Source organism: Pogona vitticeps, chromosome 2, assembly GCF_051106095.1.
Source record: "Pogona vitticeps strain Pit_001003342236 chromosome 2, PviZW2.1, whole genome shotgun sequence".
Lineage (NCBI taxonomy): Eukaryota > Metazoa > Chordata > Lepidosauria > Squamata > Agamidae > Pogona > Pogona vitticeps.
The window spans coordinates 175,647,111-175,668,163 of NC_135784.1; the positions used below are offsets into that span (position 1 = coordinate 175,647,111).

Consider the following 21,053-nt stretch of genomic DNA (forward strand, 5'->3'; position numbering starts at 1 on the left):
TGGTACCGAAACAAGAAGATCTTATAGAGAAGATATGGGAAACAGCGGAAATGGACATTTTATCAGAAGTGATGAAGGACTGTCCTTTACAAAAGGCAACAGAAAGATGGGTCTTGTTTTACAAGTGGATTGAATCAATAGGCAGCGCATAAATAGCATATATTGAAATGAGAACTTAAACGTAGAAGGCAGGAAAGAGTAAATAGAGCAACTTGGAATATTGATATGGCAATAGGTATAGAATGGACGTTAGTATATTGTTTCTCCACTTCCCGATTAACCTCAATTTTCCTTTTCCTTTTTGTCACCCCCTTGTTAAAAATAAAAATAAAAACAAAAAACAAAAAAAAAACCTTGCAAAGCATAGCAACTAGTAACTGATTAGCCTTATTATTGGTATATGGCTAGAACCCCCTGGTTACTTTAAGCTTGGTGACCCCTACCCCACCCCAGAAAACAGCTTCTGTGCTTTCAGTGGTCACGGGGCCAGCGTGACTAGATATGGAACACTATTACTTTCCCACCAAGGTGATACCTATTTATCTACTTACATTTTACATGCTTTCGAACTGCTAGGTTGGCGGAAGCTGGGACAAGTGATGGGAGCTCACTCCGTTGCATGGATTCAAGCTTATGACTGCTGGTCTTCTGACATGGCAGTACAGAGGCTTCTGCGGTTTAACCCACAGCACTACCACGTCCCTACTTTTTGTGCATTAGTTGCTGCATAATTAGTATGGGGGGACCAAGACCTGATAGAATGAAAAATTATTGCCAAATACTTATAGCACCGTACCTGCTCAATGATGTTTCCATCAATAGACCACTTATGTTTTGGTCTCCTCCTACTGAAAATCATCACCTTGGTCTTGGAGAAATTAATGGTTAGTTGTTCTTGCTTACAGTAAGATGGCAGAGCTCTTAGCACTCTTCTCAGCCCAATAAACGTTATAGACAACAATACAGCGTCATTAGCATACTGGAGGACAAAAACAGTGGGAAGACAGTTTGCGGAGATGAAGATCAAGTCTCGACAACCATTCTACTATATCATTAATATAAACATTAAACAACGTAGGGGCTAAAAATGAGGGTTGGAATTACTTTGGACAGTACCCCTGTTCTATCACATAGAACCCGAAGATGGCTATTCTCATGTAAACGTTGAATTAACAGAAGTCGCCTATCAATATTAGTAGCCTCAAATTTGGCTCAGAGCTTGTCTCTTGGGATCAGGTCAAATGCTGATTTAAAGTCAATAAATGCAGAGTACAGGGCACCACCTTTATGTGAGGAATATTTATCTGCTAGATGTTGCAGTATTAAACTCTGATCTACCTCCCTGATCTGAAACCTGCCTGCTCATCTGCAAGGATAGTTTCAGTGTAGAGCCAATCCTGTAGTTTTCTTAACAGATGGCATGCATGCAACTTACTGATGATAGAAGACTTATTGGGTTTTAATTACCTGGATCTGATTTGTTCCCTTTCTTGTATATTGGGACAATAATAGCCAAACCCCAGTCTTCCGGGATGGATGCTGTTTGATCTATCCATGTGACTAGGGATGCTAGAACAGGGGCCCACCAATCCAAAATTGCCTGCAATAACTTCACTGGGATATTATCTGCCCCAGGGGCTTTGCTTGATTTTTGTTGACTAATCAACAATATAATTTCCTGAGTAGAAACAGGGGCCCACTCTGGTATGAATTCTAGTTTCTCCGTGGAACCATGCATAGCTCCGGAATAAACTGCGTGGCTCTGGAAATGTAGCTCCCATACATTTGCCGGTATACAATATGTATTTTCCCATGATCGAATGTACAAACTCCAGGCCACTATCATCCATAAGGAAGCAGATAGGATATTTTCCAGTTATAGTAAATCATTCAATTTATATTTTCAAAGGAAGCGACACCTTGTTTTTTCCTTTGATTTCTATGGGTTGCCCTTCATTTCCCATGCATTTTTGCCTGTGAATCAGTTGAATGTGTCACTTGCTGAGGATTCCTGTGATATTTTCAAGGATCGCTGTGTGTCCATGTGTGCTATCAATAATAACTGATAACAGAAATCAGCCATCTCACAAGAATAGCAGCAGAAGTCCTTGTGTGGCAAAAACAATAGTAATCACTATTTGTTTCTATGTGCCAGTAATATGTATGATTTCCTTTCTTCCTTTAATTGCAAAAATAACCCTGCAAGGTAAGTTTGGCTGAAATTCCCTAACTGGCCCAAGGATACTAGGTAAGCTTTGCAGAGACCCTAAACTTGGGTGTCCCTGTTCCAAGTCCAATGCTCTAAACATTACAATATACTGAATATCCCAGATCAGTAGTTAGTACTTAGATGATGCCAAGGTTGAAAATTATTGGTAGAAAAACAATGCAGCAATTAGTCCATTCATTTCCACATTGATTTCAAGGTATTAATGCTTACATATAAAGCCCTAAATGGTTTAGGACCTCAATACCGGATAGAGTGCCTGCTCCCACCTACCTCTACTCATGTCACTCAATCTAGCCAGGCTGGGCAGCTGAGGGACTTGACCCCGAGAGAGGCCTGGAAGGAGAGAACTACAAACTGGGCCATCTCGGTGGTGGCCCCTTGCCTCTGGAACATCTTCCCCCTTGAGATTCACATGGCACCCTCGCTGGGAGTTTTTAAGAACAAGCTGAAGACTTGGTTCTTCAGGCAGCCCTTCCCCCCTTCCATTCCTTAGTTCCCTATGTCTTACCATCTTGGACTTTGTTTCTCTCTATGCTATTTGATATTGTTTGTTTTATATTCGAATTGTAAGCCGCCCAGAGTAGATTCGTTGAATCTAGATGGGTGGGGTAAAAGCAAGTAAACAAACAAACAAACAAAGTGTTTAATTCACATAATAGAAAAACCCACAGAAATTTGTCTAATACATAAATTGGCACACTATGCATGAGGTGAGCTGCCCATCTAGCAGTATCACAAATACAGTACCTATAATAAAACTGAAGGAAAGAGTGGTTTTAGAGTAGAGCTGGGAAAGGTTGCTTTTTTGGACTACAGCTCCCAGAATCCACCCAATCAGCACAGCCATGAGCCACGTTGGCCAGGAGCTTTTTGGGAACAGTAGTCCAAAAATATAACTGTTCCATACTCTGCTGAAGAGGATCATCACAGAGGATCATTCAGGGAATCAGTTTAAAATGGAGGTCTAGAAGTGAACAAAAAACCCAAAGAAACAAGACACTCTGTTTGAGTTCATTCGTAGAGATTCTTATCACTTTTTAAAAAGCATTTGTTTCCACGTAGTTAAACAGAACTAGGAAGTTCCTGAACTATGTGAAACATGAGCCAACTTGCTTGAGGTTCTGCTGCTGGCTTTCCTGAAGTAGGCGACACCTAAAACGTGCCTTGCAGAGAAAGAAGCATGCACATACCTGCCTAAGAAAGCTAGAATGGGACAACGCAGACAATATATTTTGTTAGAAGATGCTTTCGATGGGTACAAACAAATAAGACGGGGTAAAAACCCTACTTTATGGTTTGTAAGTGTCAAGGATTGTAAAAGCTTCTGCATCACTTCACACCAAAAAGAAGAAGTTCACCACACAGACTAGCCCTGTGACTAAAACCTCACTTCCTGAGGAAAGAACGAGGAATATAAAATTACCTCAGAGACATTTGATGCCTCTTGCATGGCAATTCTCAATCAGAAGAACAGGTGACTTGAAGATCTTGCACTGCTTCTGATGAAATGTGAATGGAAAGGAGAACAATGCTATGTAGTTCAACTAGAGTAGCCCTTTTGAACCAATGAGACTTACATACATGTTGATTTATGAGTCAGCCCTTGATGGGCCTCCTCTCTTTGGGACTAGCAACTGGATTTAAGGTGATTGGTTCTAGATACAACCCATAATCCTGATTTTAAGGTATAAGCATTTTATACAATTTGCCAGTTCCATGGACTTAAATGCAACACCACAAAGAATTTCAGCCAAAAAGAGGGGGAAAGAGAGGTTACTTACTGTAACTCTGGTTCTTCGAGTGCTCATCCGTGAATTCACAGTAATGGGTTTTATCTGCGCCTGCGCAGAGGTTTCTGGAATCTTTTAGAGCTTAGCACTGTTTGCTAGGACCGCCTCCCCAGTACATGTGGTCCGCCCATCCTCCATCTTTCATGGGTACTGTGAAGTACCTTGAGAAAAAAAACTGGGTCGTTGTCTGATGGAAAGACTAGTGATACAGCATCTCTTGAGAGGAGGAATTGGACCTCGAGATTCATGACGTGAGACGGTGTGGTAAGAACAATTCTTGATGGCAGGAGGATGGCGAATTCTATGGCATAACCTGTGGCAATGATGGTGAGTACCCATTTGTCTGTGACGATGGTCACCTACGATGTGAAATGGGGTGCTAGGCAAGTCAAGTAAGTACGAGGGGAGTGAAGAGTAGAGAACTGGGCTGGATAAGAGTCAAAAGTTTTGCTTTGGTTTCTTGTCAGGTCTACGAAAGGACTGACGTGGACGTTGATGCTGATTGTTTTGGTGAGGCTTGAAGGATGAGGCAGACTGAAGTGAGTATCTCTGTTTGTCAGCAAATGGTTTGTATTGTTGGTACGGATATAGTCGACGCCTTTGACAGTATTGTGGTTTGTCGTAGGATTGTGTATTATAAGAACTTACAGTTTTTCTCATTTTCTGCAGGTAGTCAAGAATTTCATTACTTTTGGTATTGACGAGACTGACCCCGTCAAAACGCATGCATGAATCATCAAAAATATGTGCAGAGCATAACCAGGATGATAGTATCAAGTATGAGAATCATGCGATGCAAGACGTCCTGTCGATCCCTGATGGTGAGGGGCATCAACATCCAAGTGATCAGCCTCTGGTGTGTGATGCGCCTTCCTTGACCACTTGCTGGTGGTTGTGGATCAGGCAAAGTCGACACTGAATCCGACTGACACATGGAGAAGGAGCAACCCGAAGAGCTCAATTGGTCATATTTTGGAAGCACAATGACGTCAGCTGAAGTATTGGCCCAAGACAGGGACTGCCAAGAGAGGTGATGGTGGTTGTCCTGATGGTAGAGGTAGATAATCATCATTGTCTACCAAGACAGAATCAAGGCAGATAGTCTGCTGCTCATGAACCGGTACGGAAGAGACCGGTCTGTCTTTCTGATGTTTAATAGACCGTGCAGCAGAAGATAACTTTTTGGATTTCTTTGATTTCGGTTGCTGTTCCGGTACTTAGGGAGATTTCGGTACCGGTGTATATTTGGGTGTCAAACCACCAGACCTAGTTTTGGCAGGCACTTTAACCTTGGATTTGGACCTTACTTGAGGCCACAGAAGCATCCAGAGATAGTAACGGAGGTGGTGGTGGCTGTACGGATTCCACATTTGGTGAAGGGTGAAGAGGACATTCCCACAAATAAGAACGGAGATACTGCTGTCTTAATTTAAGAGCCTGCTTAGTAAACTTCTTGTAAATAGGGCAAGAAGCTGGCTGATGGGCCTCACCGAGGCAAAAGAGACAAGCATCATGGCTGTCGGTCAGAGGAATTTTACTGGGGCATGAAGTGCACCTTTTGAAAGGCCCAGAAGAGACCATAAACTATCAAAATGGATAAAGAGAGTGAAAAACAGGGGGAAGGGGGCAGTGAAAAGCACAAAGTCTCTCACAAATTCTTTTTGAACGCAATAGTGAATGGAGCTCGTCGAAGAAAAGAAACCTCAGTGGTGGCAAAAAGGAACTGAGGCACTTGCCAGGATGGGTGGACTACGTGTACTGGGGGGCAGTCCTAGTGAACAGTGTTAAGCTCTAGAAGATTCCAGAAACCTCAGTGCAGGCGCAGATAAAACCCATTAGTGCACGTTCACAGAGACCACGAAGAGGAATCATTTTACTGATCACTTTGTGGATGACATGCACAAGGGAATAGATAGCTAAGAGAGTGAAAATGAATCAATTCAAGGACCTGCTTCCTTAAGCAGAGAACCATTAGCAAAACACTGCAGTGATGGATAGGTAGAAGGGATGATCCTCCTTCTATTGTGATATCGTCAGCATGTAAAGCAGTGGTTCCCAACCTTGGGTCCCCAGATGTTTTTGGACAAACTCCCAGATGCCTTCAGCATTTGCTATGCTGGCCAGGATCTCTGGGAGCTGTAGTTCAAGAACATCTGGGGACCCAAGGTTGAGGACCGCTGATAGACAGATGCAGCTGTTAACCATAGACTGTTACTTGCACATCTACACTGCTTGGTAACATACCACATGTGTAATTTAAAAAAGGAAATTTGTTACTATCATCTTTATTCCTATTTCTCACTTTGAAAAGGATCCTAGAAGTTTGATTTGATTTGAGGTATTAGGAGGGGCCAGGACACCTTCGGCGGGAGTAGTGTTGAATGAAATTTGATTTCTGCTGATATTTGATAACAGGATTCCAGTATTTGTATATGTTCTTCAGGGAGAGGCCCGTCTTTTCTCCTTGCAGGACTTTGTAAAACACCATCTGTGCTGATGACGTGGTGAGACGAATAATGATTATGACCATGAGTATTTCCTTCAAAATCAAGTGCAGAGTGTGATTGCATTCAATAATAGAGATGCATAATCTTCTGATATTGAACAGTATTGAACAACAGTTATTATGCACTGCTAAAACTATTATTTCAACACCAGTAATGTATACTAGTGATACTCAGTGTGGTGTAGTGAACAGAGCTAGGATTCAGGAGCTCTGGGTTCAAATCCTTGGTCAACCATGGAAACTCATTAACAGAGTGGAACTTGAAAACTACTCGTCAGATATCTCATGTGCCTTGAAAGCCCTGTTAAGGTTGCTATAAGTTGGTTCCAACTTGATCCAACAACAACAAATGTTCATTTATTGGTAAAGGCATTTACTCAATGAACAATCAAGAAATCAGCAGCCACAGGGCAAAACATGGAAAGCATGATGTTATTATGGGGTGGTGGTGGTTCTCTGAGAGTCAATGTGGTGTGGTGGATAGAGTGTCAGGCAGAATCAAGAAATCTGGGTTCAAATCCCTGCTCAGCCATGGAATGACATGGGTGTGACAATAATATGTTCACTCCTTGAACACTTCACATACCTTGAACACACTACCAGGGATTTCATAAGATGAAAATGACTTGACGTCCCAAGACATTATTGCTTAGCAGAAATGGCAAGAATGATTCACTCCTTCAGCCATTCTCAATCATAATAAGGTAAAGGTAAAGGTTCCCCTTGACAATTTTTGTCCAGTCGTGTTCGACTCTAGGGGGCGGTGCTCATCCCTGTTTCCAAGCCATAGAGCCAGCGTTTGTCCAAAGACAATCTTCCCTGGTCACATGGCCAGTGCGACTTAGACACGGAACACTGTTACCTTCCCACCGAGGTGGTCCCTATTTATCTACTTGCATTTGCATGCTTTCGAACCGCTAGGTTGGCGGGAGCTGGGACAAGTGACGGGCGCTCACTCCGTCACGTGGATTCGATCTTACGACTGCTTGGTCTTCTGACCCTGCAGCACAGGCTTCTGCGGTTTAGCCCACAGCACCACCACGTCCCTTCTCAATTATAATGCTAAATTTAAAAAGTTTGGAAGAGGTAGGAGTGCATTTCTGGATAGAAGGATTGCACAATCCACGCAATCCAAAGCAAAGTGCAGAGTACTCAGACGTGGTTTTCTCATTCTCTTCTTCTGGGGGTATTCTGATACTGTACAACTTGCCCAAGGCCACAGAGGTAGAAAGACAATCTGTATCCTTCCAGGCCCGAGAGCACCATCATTTATGTATGATATGAGGAGACAAAATGAAGTATATTCATTTGGTGGAAATTCTCTGTAAGAACAAGGGAAATCGGGTAAGCAAAAAGTCTTAGGTAATATGACTGCCATATTGTAAGTTGAAATATTCACCAACAAACTGAGTTTCTGAAGAACTTCTAATGAACACGATACATTTCCATGATTAGTCACACAGGGCTTCTCTTAAAGTTGAGAGAAGTCCTTAGGGATTGGACCTTGAAACATTTGGGAAAGCAAATGAGCACAGTGGATTTTTAAAGAAACCATTTAGCTGTCTTGGGCACAGCTTTCCGAGTACTATAATTGAGTAGAAAAGGAGTCTCTTGGGCCAAGATTGGCTCAACTGACATAAATTGTGTCTTGAAAAAAGCCAGCAGTATTGCCATCCAAACTTGATCAAAGGAGATGAAATGAAAGGACTTTTTCCCCATTCAAATCAATGTGGTAAAATTCTCATCTAGTGTCAATTACCTCCCCCCCCCCAAAAAAAAAAAGTAAGGGCAATGGTGGATATTTTAAAAATGGTGTCCTGTTTTATTAATACAAGAAGAAAATCTAAGTAAGGAGTCATTTTTGGATACTTGAAAAAAACACATGATATTGCTTCAACAAGCAGTAACCTCAGTTGTAGGAATCAGATCAGAATAAGCATAGGTGGGCAGTGGGTGGTATCATGAACTCATCCACTTTTAATGCTTCTGGTGTTCCTACCCCTCTGTTTTGATGATGTGGCAATGTGGCAGTTCAGTAAAGACATTTTAGAATTACAAAACACTGTGGGGGGGGGATCTTGATTTGTTCTAGAGAAGAATTGCACTTCCGGAAGCTTCTAAGATACATAATTCTCCTTTACAACGAAGCATGTTGTACATGCTCACATACAGGATTTCAGCATTAAATAAATAACACTTCTGGTTGCTGCTGTTCCAATGTTACCTTTCAAAACCGGAAGTGAATAATCATTCATTTTCTGTTTTGATTTTTTTTTGTTTTTGAAAAGGACCTGAATCACACTCCCGCAACACACATACTGACATGAAAGCAAGGCCTTATGCTCTCTTGTTTTATAGCAGTGGTTCCCACCCTTGGGTCCTCAGATGTTTCTGGACTACAACACCCAGAAATCCTGGACAGCAAGGTTGGGAACCACTGTTTTAAAGCATTGCTGATTCTGGAGGATTCCTGGAACCGAAATCTTTTTTTTGAATCATTCCATGAATATGGGGGGGGGGGAGTACTGGGCAGGACTCCATATGGTCTGTGCTGCATGTCTCTGATGTAAAATCTCACCCCTGTTTGGATAATAGGGCTTTGTAACAAGAACATGAATCATGTTCCTCATTTGGGGAGAAATTCCAGGTTTCTGAACCACTGAACCATATGTAAGCCTGTTGTTCCTCTCTCTCTCTTCCCCCACATATTTGGGCTCCCAAATAAACCCCAAGCAATTAATGCCTGTCATCTGCAGAATGAGGAAAGTGGGAATGATGTCTTGGTGGGCTTAATGAGGGCTGTAAAAATAACCCCTCCTCTGCCTGTATTTCTTAATGCTGCCTCTTAGGGTGCAATTTCTGCTGCCGTTTGGTGCAGTTTTCAAGTTAGAATGGTCTGACTTGAGGGGCCGGGCTGAAGACTCAGGGAATGACTATGCTCCTTCAGCTCTCCAGGCAAAGAGCCAAATCATGGGCTGAGCAGCATCCAAGGATAAAGGATTGAGTGGCTGAGCTACCTTTAAGCCCAGCTGGCATCAGGGTCCTTGGCTGTCTGCCAATGGTTTTGTATTTGTGTTGTGCTTTCTTCTCTCCCAGTCCCTGCCTGCTCCAATTATGTGACATTGCCAGAAACCTGCCCCAACTCTGTAACATCAAAAAAGACCCTTTCCTATAAAATCATAGGGAACTGCCCCCCCCCCGGTCTTGACCCTAAAATCCAATTGAATGGCATTCTCTTCAATTCACTTGATAACCTCATCTCAAGACTTTGTTTTTTAATGCTGCTCCCACTTTCGTGGGGGAACTACTACTGATTCCCATTTTGGGTCATTGTGATTCCACTCTGCATTTCAGTCTACAATTTACAGCCACTCTTCAAGTTGCTGAATTCTAGCTCCAGCATAGGTAACCCCTTTAATGTGCAAAGTAAAGCTGGAGGAGATTCACAGCACCCCCAAAATTGGAGTCACCAGCTAACTCTGTCCCAACCCCTTTGCCAACATCATCGTTAGATTTCTAAACTGAGTAAATCACCACCATAGAATGTGATGTGTGTTTAAAATAGTCAGCATATGTGTCAGTAAACTTACAAATAACATTGCTTTACTGTTCAAGAGTTCCTGAAGAAATGGAAGATAGTTCAACCAAAACAAGGTTAACAATGGCTGCCAGCCTCAAACTTTTCTTGATTTATGCTGACATATATGTCCACTGGCTTTTATTGAGTTACTTTTTATGTTGATCTGGAAGGGAAAAGGCAAATGTGATTAAGACAGGCTAGGGAGGGAAGGAAGAATAAAAAGGGAGTGAGTGATGTATGGAAAATTATAGAAAAGGAACGAAAAGGCATAGGCAAAAGTAGAAGACAAAAATGTGGTTGATTGTGATATATTATCTAGGCTTAGTTTCTGTGGAATAGTCTTCCCCAATGGAGTGTTGTCTAGCTGTATTAGACAACCACTGCCATATTCCCCGGCAACATGGCCAATAGTAGGGATGAATGAAAGATAGCTTTGCATTTTCCTTTATTTGGGTTTTTTTAAAGTCAAGTTCTCCCCCCCCCCCTAAGAAATTTGTGAACTTTGTCAAGTTTGTATCGAAAGTAGAGAATCTTCCAGACACAGCATTAAGCACCAGTTTGGGCAACAGTTTTCCTTGACATCGAGATAACCTTTTTCTTATCTCACTCTGTGTCAGTTTCCCACCCTCAACCAAGTTTCCACACTTTTTTCTGCTTCCCAAGGTTTTTGGTTCAGAGTGTGTGTGTGTGTGTGTGTGTGTGTGTGTGTGTGTGTGTGTGTGTGTGTGTGTGTGTGTGTGTGTGTGTGTGTGTGTGTGTGTGTGTGTGTGTGTGTACTTCTATTGGGAGGAGGGGCAAAGTTTAGCGCTATAGCCCTTCCCAGGCATTCCAGCGCTAATGCACCCAAAGCAAGAGTCAAGAAAGCACATAGGGAGCAGCACATTGTTACAGACTCCTAATACAAACCCACCACCTTCCAGAACCCAGAATTAATGAGATGTTTTTCTGTTCCTTTCCCCTTTCTTACATTTTTTAAAAAATAAAGCAATCAAAGCTGGAGCCAGACGTACAAATAAAATATGAAAGATAAGAATAGCGGGTGGCAACAATTCATCAAGGAAGAGGAGCACAGGAGGAGATGTTATTCTTCAATTTACCAGTGAGTCAATCTCACAGCAGATAAATAGATGAACACCTCCATCTGCTGGTCACTGAAGCACCTTGAAGAGGTAGGAAAAAAGTTCCAGGACACAACCTGATCACCTGCCACAAAGTGACAAAAAAGGAGGAAAACTAAAGGGGAACAAATATTGGGTTTGGAAGAGCCCTGAACATAAATGCTCACATTTCTATCCTGTCCAAATGCAATAGATGCGACTTTTCTCAATGTAGACAACATTATGTGGTAACTGGCTGCAATATGGTTGTTATAATGAGTTGCCTGTCAGGGAGGGCGGGGAGGAAGCTCAGGGCCCTAAGACAGCAGCATAGATAGAGTTGAATTCATCAGGTATTCAAACAAATCAGCTTTTAAAACTGAAGCTTTCACAACCCTGAAATCAAGCCAGTGTTCCAGAGCCATGATTCAGGAAGGCTTTCACATCTGGGAAATGAGACTTGCAAATTAAAAATGTGCTTACGTCTTGAAAGCCAATCACGAAACAACGCAATCTAATAGGCAAACCTCAGGAGGTGAGGAAAGCTCGTGGTGTGACAAATCACGCACAGTCTGCACTTACAGAATCATTTCTCATCATGACAAATTATCTGTCAAACATAGTCCAACTTTTAGTTAAGCCTATTTCAGACACTTATTCATATTAAATTAGGGTAAAAGTACAGGTCATATCTGTAAATATGAAAGCAACTAAAATGTTACAGTTACATACCAACATGTATTTATTTAAAATACTTTTACCCCACCATTCTTTTAAAAAAGGATTCAAGGTCCCTTACATCATTAAAAACACAGTATTAAAAGCTAAAAACAGTAACATTCAAATATTTAAAAAGAATTAAATAAACATTAGGTTAAAATATTAGGTAAAACTAAAACATTATTAAAACAGATGTATAAGCAACAAAAATACAAACCACTCCATTTAAAAACCTCTCTTGCCCAGCCAGTCAATTTGCTAAATTTGAAATTATAATTGAATCTAGTTATAGGGTACCTGAGACTCAACAGAGTTCTACTCCAAAAGATCTAGAGGATAACAGGCTGCCTGCCTATCCCAGCAATAACCCAGTAATTAGGATTTAAGAGGGGCATGGTAATAGGAATGATACACAATGTTCACTTGCTACTGAGAAAAGATCCTTTTTCTCAAGAAATGTCTAAGAGCTCCTTGCACTTCTTTATTCCTGAAGCTGTAAGTGTAAGGGTTGGTAACTGGAGTGATGATAGTAATATATAATAGTAAAGTCTGATCCTTGCTCGGCTGAGTAGGTGGAGGCAGGTTGGAAGTAGACACCAGTGAAGGACCCATAGAAAAATGCCACCATCATGAGGTGAGAGCTTCAGGTGAAGAAAGTTTTGCACCTTGCTGTGGAAGGCAACTTCATCACAGCTGCCACAATGCGAACATCGGTGAGAATAATGAAAGATGGCAAAAGAAATCTGAATGTGGAAAACATCAATGTCAGCAGACAAGATAATTTACAGAGTCTCTTCTTGTATTTGCCACAATCACGAAGAGAAAACAAGCGAAGGAAAATACCAGAACCAGACTCATTTTTTTCATTAGTTAGCCACTTTTCACTCATTGTTGGTTATGACCAAACAACCCCATTCTCTCTAATGGCATAACTGGCTCTGGAAATATTAGAGCTATGCAAAAGTCCCCCAGTTTGATTTGAAATCCAACTCAGGCCTTCCAAAACTATCGTAATTCATCTGAGAGCAATTTCTGCCCCATCCAATTCAAATTGTGGCCAATTTATTTGTAAATTCCCATTCACTTGTATTAATCAAAACAGCTATAACTTTTTTGTTTTTCCATTGATGTACATGAAATTTGGAGACGTTGTATACCCTAAATGGGATGATATGCAGGCCAGTTTTGAGACAGACAGACAATATGTCTCAAAACAGTCTATTAGGCTGAAGCTATTTGCACGCTATGCAGTTTGATTTGTACTCTGGAAGTGAACTTATTTGAAAATTTGCTTTGCTCCGGAACAGAATCTGGCTAACAAAATCTTTCACAAATCTCTTCAAATTAGGCCAATTTGCTTGGGTATTAGTGTTGTCCAAATTCAGTGCATACATTTAGTGCAAACATTTTTCTTGTCAAAAGCCTCATCATCTTAATTGAAATCTCTTGGAGAAGGGTCCTGTATTCCAGAAGGGGGCAAAGCACAAAGTGGTCAGATGTGAATCTCCTTTTCTTCAGTTACTTTTCTGTAGTATTGCATTAAGACTTTCTCAACCAGCATACCGATGCTGAGTGGCTGATTCTACGAGTAGTAGCCCAAAAATGTAGCTTTTCCAAGGTCTGAAGTGCAGGATGTCCACATCCATGGATTTCCAAGCCCTTTCCTTAGCAAGGTTCTTTCCACCATGCTTCCAAATGGGTGACAGAGCAGAGTGACCTCAGGAACACCAATAACCCAGAACAGGGCAGTATCCTGGCAAGAGCTAGAGGGCCCAATAAAAGATCCTGGAGGCACAGGTTTGTTCTGCTAACTGGTGGCTTATCCCAATTGACACTGGCTGGCTGCTGTTTTCCAGGATTTCATAACAAAGATATTCCCATACATTACTGGAGAGAGCTGAAGTTGAGTAGGTGAAATTTTTGCAAGCAACATGCCCACTCTACCAGTGAGTTCACCAATATATTCAAGCTAGCAGAGAGGAGAAACACACACATTAAATGAATGACTGGATTCAGCTGCTTTAGTCAAGCCTTCTAGCTCCTGATGTCAGATGCCAAGATTGGTGCTTCTACTCTGCAGGAGTCCTACAGAGATTTATAGACCTCCCAGACAAAGAACAGAACCCTATGATTTGTCATAGCTGACATTCAAGGGTTAACCCCAAAATGAAACCAGACAATCAGTGACAAGCATTTCCAAACTCATCTGAGTATCTGATTATAAGTATTTTAATTGTTGCAACAATTCCAGGCAACCTCAAAACTTATTAATTTTGCACAAGTTTTATTTCTACATCTTCTAGGTTCCATATGAAAAACATAAAATCCCAAAGTACTAAAAACACGTAACCTTTAAAAAGTCGCAGGCATGTCGTTGTAAAAACTATCCTTACAGCTATTAAGAAAGTTGTTGATGTAAACTGCCGAACTGTGGTTCGTGCCTATCTCTAATTGGTAGTCAAAAGAGAATTCCCTGGAAAGGTCAGGACATGGCTGTGTAAATGTTGCCATAGGAGAGCTTATCGCTACTAGAGCTGATCGCTGTGCGAATGTTCCAGTCCTCTTCTCAAGGGCAAATATGGCAATCTACCATATGACCAATTCTCTAGGGTAACACCAGGAGACAGACTCTAGGTCATTTTGATACCAATAGACTGTGTTACGGGATTACATGTGGTTTTATACCCCTTTTCAAAACAGTTACTTATTATTAATTGTAAGACTAAAGACTTATAAAACAAATTACATTTCTTTCTCTTATCTACTTGCTTATCATTAAACAAACAGCTGGATAAGATTCATTTTTTAAATTCTTTTTATAATATCTTGTAAAAGCTCATATTGTACAATATATTGATATTCTCATTTGCCTAACACAGGTTTCTACATGTATTTTGTGGAATCTTTGTCATGTAACATTATAGGTAAAACACAACACATGCGAAATTTTTAATACACTTATTTTTTTATTTTTCACATTGGATCATCGTTCTGTTGCTTACTCTTTCTTGCAAAAACCGGCATGAAACCAAATGAGTTGCTTGTGCCTTGTTATCTTATCAGTAGCTTTGTTCCAAAACAACTAGACTTACTTGTAATCCATGGAAATCAAGCTGTAATCATGCCTTACTTCCACATTAAAATCACTTTAAAATCAGTCCCCCCCCCCGCATATTTTGAAAAGAACTTTTCTTTTTGAGGGAAACACCTCTGCACTCCAGAATCTCATTTTTTAAAAAAGAAACACTGATAGTATTACTTGGAATGATTAGTATGGAACATTTATCTTGACCAGTGTTTACTATTACCACTGAGAAAGGATCCTCCTTCCCAGGAGATCCCTCAGGGCCACTTTCACATCGTTATTCCTCAGACAGTAAACATAAGGATTGGCCATTGGAGTGATGATGGCATAAACCACAGCAAAAATAGACCCCCTCTTGGATGAATAGCTAGATGTGGGCAAAAAATAGACACCAAAGGTGGCGCTATAGAAAAGCACCACTATGATAAGATGGGAACCACAAGTGGAGAAAGCTTTGTGCCTTGCTGAGGGTGACAGCTTCATCACACTTGCCACAATGCAAATGTAAGTGAGTATAATGAAGACAACAGGTCCAATGATTATGATTCCAGCTTCAAAGAAGATGGCTGCTTCATTGAAGCTGGTGTCTGAGCAGGACAGTTGTAGCAAGGGCTGATGATCACAGAAGAAGTAGTCGAGGTGATTGTCTCCATGGTAACTAAGACGCAGGAGGAGGCCGGCATGGAGCATAGAGTGAAGGGTTGAAATGATGAAGCAGCCAACCACAAGATGTCCACAGACCTTCTGGTTCATGACTGTAACATAGTGCAGTGGATTACAAATGGCAATATAGCGATCTAGAGCCATAACGCTCACCAAGAGGTGATCAGAAACAGCAAACACATAGAAGAAGAAGAACTGAACCAAACAGTTATAGAAAGGTATAGTATTGTAAGAGAAAATAATTTGAGACAACATTTGGGGCACAGTGACAGAGATGAAGCCCACATCTACCACAGAGAGATTACGTAGCAAGAAGTACATGGGTGTGTGGAGCCGAGCATCCACAGTGATGAGAATGATCATTATGACGTTCCCCATAAGTGCTGCTCCATACATCACCAGAAAAAAGAGGAAAAGGAGAAGCTGCTGTCTAGGCTCTGAAGAGAAACCCAGAAGAACAAACTCATCAATGTCTGTGCCATTCTCACAGTCCATGTGATCTGAAGAGAGAATCACATCATATAGGTGTTATGAATTAAATTGCAGTGTGGTCAAAAAATGGGCCTACTTAATATTGAAGAAAAGCTTGAGAATTATTGTTGTTCTTCTTATGTTAGGATCCCGTTGAGATGCACATTCCTAATCATTCTATTGTTCATTCTATTATTTAAACCCTGGGTATTTTCTATACTTGCAGGACATTCTTTTTCCTGTATGTTCTGATCTGCTGATAGTCTGCTAATATGATGGGGAAATGGTAAACTATTAAATATTTTTCCATATGGTGTATCTTTTAATATTAACAGCAATGTAAATTTTAAATAGTACTGTTTAAAAATTTTATGCAAAGAATAAAACACTTCAACTAACAAATACTGTTATACACCCACTACAAAGTAATAAAGGATGCTAATACTCATTCTGTTGCTTAAATGCCGATAACATCTCAACCTGCTAAATCTGCTTCATGAAGAAAATATCTACATGGTTAGCAATGATGTTCTTATTACAGCACAATCCTGTCATACACACACCAGGAAGGTATGTGCCTTCCAAGAGCAGAGGGAGAAGTCTGTCTTGGAAGAAGAGATAGAACGTGGACTATCTCCATTTTCTACGTGGAGAAGGAACTACCTGTCCCATCCTGTGTCAAAACCACAACTGAAAGAAAAAGGAGTGTGTTATGGATGGGCTGTATCTTATAAATACAGTATAGCAGAATTTTTTTATTTTTGTCATTGGAGATTTCAGAAATGGTAAGAATTAGAAACAGAAGCTTTTGCAAGAACAGTTCTGAAATCCTATATTGAACCACAAGGTGGGTGACATCTCAACTGGTCGTGCCAGTTTAGGGTTATTATTAGGGAGGCTACACTGACCAGCACCCTATTATTGAACCTGTCAGTTTAAGTCCACAAGCATAAATCTCAGAGGTAAATTACCATTAATCAAGACAAGCCAGACTTGCAAACTTGTTTCTAGCAAATGGGAAAAAGAGACTCTGGTCACCTCTGTTTAAGAACATATAAGAAATAAGGATTGAAAATAGTATGGGGATGAGACATTGGAAAAAGCATAAATGAGGAAGATATGGAAAATGAGGGTTTTGAGATTTATGTCAGTGAGAATAAAGGAAAACTGTTTAAAACTCGGTTTAAGATGGCATTTAACACCAATAAAATTAAATAAAATTAATGCTAGTTATCCGAATGTTTGTTGGAAATGTGAGAAAGAAATTGGTACAGCACATACTTTCATATGTGGTGGGAATGTGAAAAAGTACAAAGATTTTGGAAACGAATTTTTAAAGAATTAAACTACATGTGTGAAGAAGATATAGAATTTAATCCTGAGACTGCTTTGTTATCAATATTCGAGAATGTGGAATATGATAAGATAACTAAAGAAGTGATAACCAATTTATTAAAAGCAGCTAGATTAATAATAGCTAGATAATGGAAATTAAAATCTGATTTTCAAATTGAAGATTGGTATAAGGAAATATGGAATATAGCTATAAATGATAAATTAACTTGTAATTTAAAGGTTAAGAAATGAGAGTTGAAAAAAATAATTTTTATGAAATATGGGGCAGATTTTTGTAATATGTGTTAATAAGAGGAAAAGGGAAAGCTCCAAATCAAGAATCAATGCAGTTCTGGAGAAGAGAACAATAGAAGAAGCAGCAGAAGAAGAATATAGGTGGAGGAAGAAGATTACAGCAAGAGGTCCCATTTATGGTGGTGGGGAACACAGTTAAATTGTATCAGTTTATGTGTTATATGTTTATGTGTATGTTATAATTATAGAAAATAAAGATTATTTTTTAAAAAAAGAACATATATGCTTTGAAAGCAGACATCATTGCATTGATTCACATGTTAGAACACTGCTTATGCCAATAAGTGTCAATCATATCAGAGGAAACCTCAGAACTGTTAGAGCCATACAACAATGGAACCAATTACCTCGGAAGCACTCCAGTGCTAGAGGCATTCAAGATAAAATTGGACAACGATGTGTCAGATCTGCTTTGATTAATATTCTTGCATTCAGAAGGGGTTGGACTGAGTGACCTTGTAGGTCCCTTCAAACCAAATTATTCTATGATTCTATGGTTCTATGATAGGAGGGGTGAATGATGGTTTAAACAATAGGAACAGGAAATGGAAAGGGGGTATTAAACCCACCTTCCTTTGATTACCGGTAACAGTCCCCAAATCCCACTCCCAGGCATTATCCAGTGATGCATATTTCCATCCTTCAACCTAGCCAGAGCAAAACACCTAGGCGAAGTGAGTCTCTGAGATTTAGCAACTCTCTGTTGGGCAGCTGTTGTATGCATTGTATCATTCTACCTAGTCAGAACTGACTTGACAGCACTTCTTCTCCTTCTCTTTCTCCTTCTCCTTCTCCTTCTCCTTCTCCTTCTCCTTCTCCTTCTCCTTCTCCTTCTTCTTCTTCTTCATCATCATCATCATCATCATCATCATCATCATCATCATCATCATCATCATCATCATCATCATCATCATCATTATTATTATTATTATTATTATTATTATTATTATTATTATTATTATTATTATTATTATTATTATTATTATTATTTCTGGAAGTAAAGTAAATGTACATGTTATCTATTGTAGCCTATATGTTGCCTAGATACGTTCTTGCATTCTTGCTGCTCCACTGGTTTTGTCCACTAAGTAAAGAGAGGATGTCCTGTAATGAAATGCTAGCTTTAAGAGCAGTCACCCCTTCAAAAAACAAAAACAAAACCCAATAAATTTCTCACTGTTGGGGAGGTCCAGAGAATGGTGTATATAAAGGAACCAGCTTTTTCTGAACCAGCTGACATTGTAAAAAAAACAAACACACAAACTGGAGAGGCTCACATTGAAGTTCATGAAAGGAGGAATGTATGAGAGGTGCTGGAACATAAGTGATGACAAGGTGGCCAACTCCATCTTTAAAGCTATCAGTTTCTTGTAGTGTGAGCTGTGGTTGGCACGTTGATGCAAATGGGCAGTGAAAGGCAAAAGAAACAGAAGCTTAGAAAGGGTCCTTTCATAGCCAAATGACAGTACCAACCAACAGGGGGAGAAATAGAAGACACAATCAGTTTGTTTATTCTGTGACTCTGATGTAAAAAGGATTCCATCCCCAAATAAATGTATTTGTTTGTTTGTTTATTAACTGTGTGTTTGTTTGATTTGTGTATCACCCGGTTGGCTACCACTCTGGGAAGCCCGCAACAGAAAGTAGAACAATAATCAACAGCAATAAATTAAAAGGAAGTATCATCATTAGCCGCCCTGAGTAGACATGGTCTAGAGGGGCGGGGTAAAAATCCAATAAATAAATAAAATAAAATAAATCCCTTTGTGACCATGTGTGATCACAAAGGTTTCTGGAAGTAGAGTATATGTACAAGTTATCTATAGTAGCCTATATGTTGCCTAGAAATGTTCTTGTGTTCTCGCTGCTTCACTGGTCTGTCCACTAAATAGAGACAGGATGAACATACATTAAACATTAGAAACAATATAAACTTAAAAGTGCAACACAAAATAACATTTAACAAGAAAAAAATGTTGCTGAAAAGTTTTTTCCCATAAGTTTTGCTCTGACCGGCACTGTCCAAAAGGGGTCAGACTACAACTCCCATCATCCTGAGGCAGCAAATCACGATGGATTGGAGCCATTATTTGGCACATCTGGAGGGTGCCAGATGGTGGAAGGTGGTTTTACACCACACATGTCCAGACAGATACCCATAGATAGACATCCATATTTTGCCTCTACCTCTTGAAACACAGAGGTTAGTACACGAAGGGGTACCCCAGCATTTTTACCCACAACAGCGATGTTCTATGAAAAGGAGTGCCTGCATTTCCTTCCTCTGACCTGAACAACTCAACACACAGAAACACATAACACAAGTCCCCTCCTGCTAATGTACGCCTGTGATGTTCCTAGAACATTGTGTGGGTGCTATACAAAAGACAGCAGCATCAGAGATGGTAGAAAATAACAGCTAAAGCCCTCCACTACTCCTGCCTACCTCTTTCCATATGCTGTGGTGGCTCTTTTTGGATGTAAAATTAAACCGCTGAGAGAAGGAAAAGCCAGTCAGACCTCTGGATGTCTCCAAGTTGCAGGAAGAAGCCAGGGAGGTCCTCTTAAAGGGTGGAGCTGCATTGGGCACCTCTAGAGACATTTCACAGGCATCTTGAAGAACTCCTGGGATGCTGCTGTCTAATGCCAGGAAGAGAGCACGGAGGAATCACTGTCTCTACAGCAAGCAATTTCCCCCTCACCATCCTTCTCCCCACCATGCTGTCATAAAATGGACTAAGCAACCATTGGGTACAGAAATTGAGGAATAAAATACATACAGAGCAGTTCCCTATCTGCATGTGGTGAAGGAATTGATTGTGTTGAAAAACTATACCCATTTTACAGATGCTGAGGTTACATACTCTAAGGTTTCTGATTCCAAGGAGAAATCACTAGAATCAGCAACATTTCCTGCTAGAGATATGCTAGTCTGTCCCAGAAACTGGTTTGGGTGCAGGATTGTTCTGGGCCAAAGATACTTCAGATACTTAATTTGTGGGGTACAATGGAAATTACTGCTCAGTTTTGGAGAGGGGTGGCAATGGAGGTCCAAACATTCTTTAAAGTTAAGGGGGTTGGGAGGGTTACCAAAAGATCAGTAACAACTGTGCCTGTTGATTTTACTTCTTCCTTATCATACAACATAATTACTGCACTGCAAATGATCATCTGAGGGGTTCCCATGTCTTCCCATGCTGCATTATTGCCTGTTGGAATGATATTATGCCTTAATGTACAAATCAAACTTCGTAAGCAGTG

At 40.4% G+C, this 21,053-nt stretch overlaps 1 protein-coding gene across 1 annotated transcript; it reads right to left on the reverse strand.

Annotated features, from left to right (window-relative positions):
- Positions 1-10,577: 10,577 nt before the first annotated feature.
- Positions 10,578-17,588, reverse strand: LOC110081161 (olfactory receptor 1f45-like). Its single transcript, XM_078384323.1, has one exon. It carries the CDS (start codon positions 16,164-16,166, stop codon positions 15,228-15,230), a length of 939 nt encoding a protein of 312 aa, XP_078240449.1. The 5' UTR covers positions 16,167-17,588; the 3' UTR covers positions 10,578-15,227.
- Between the last annotated feature and the right edge of the window lie 3,465 nt (positions 17,589-21,053).

Coding starts and splice junctions, on each gene's coding strand:
- LOC110081161 (XM_078384323.1), bottom strand. CDS start 16,166: ATGGACTGTGAGAATGGCACAGACATTGATGAGTTTGTTCTTCTGGGT.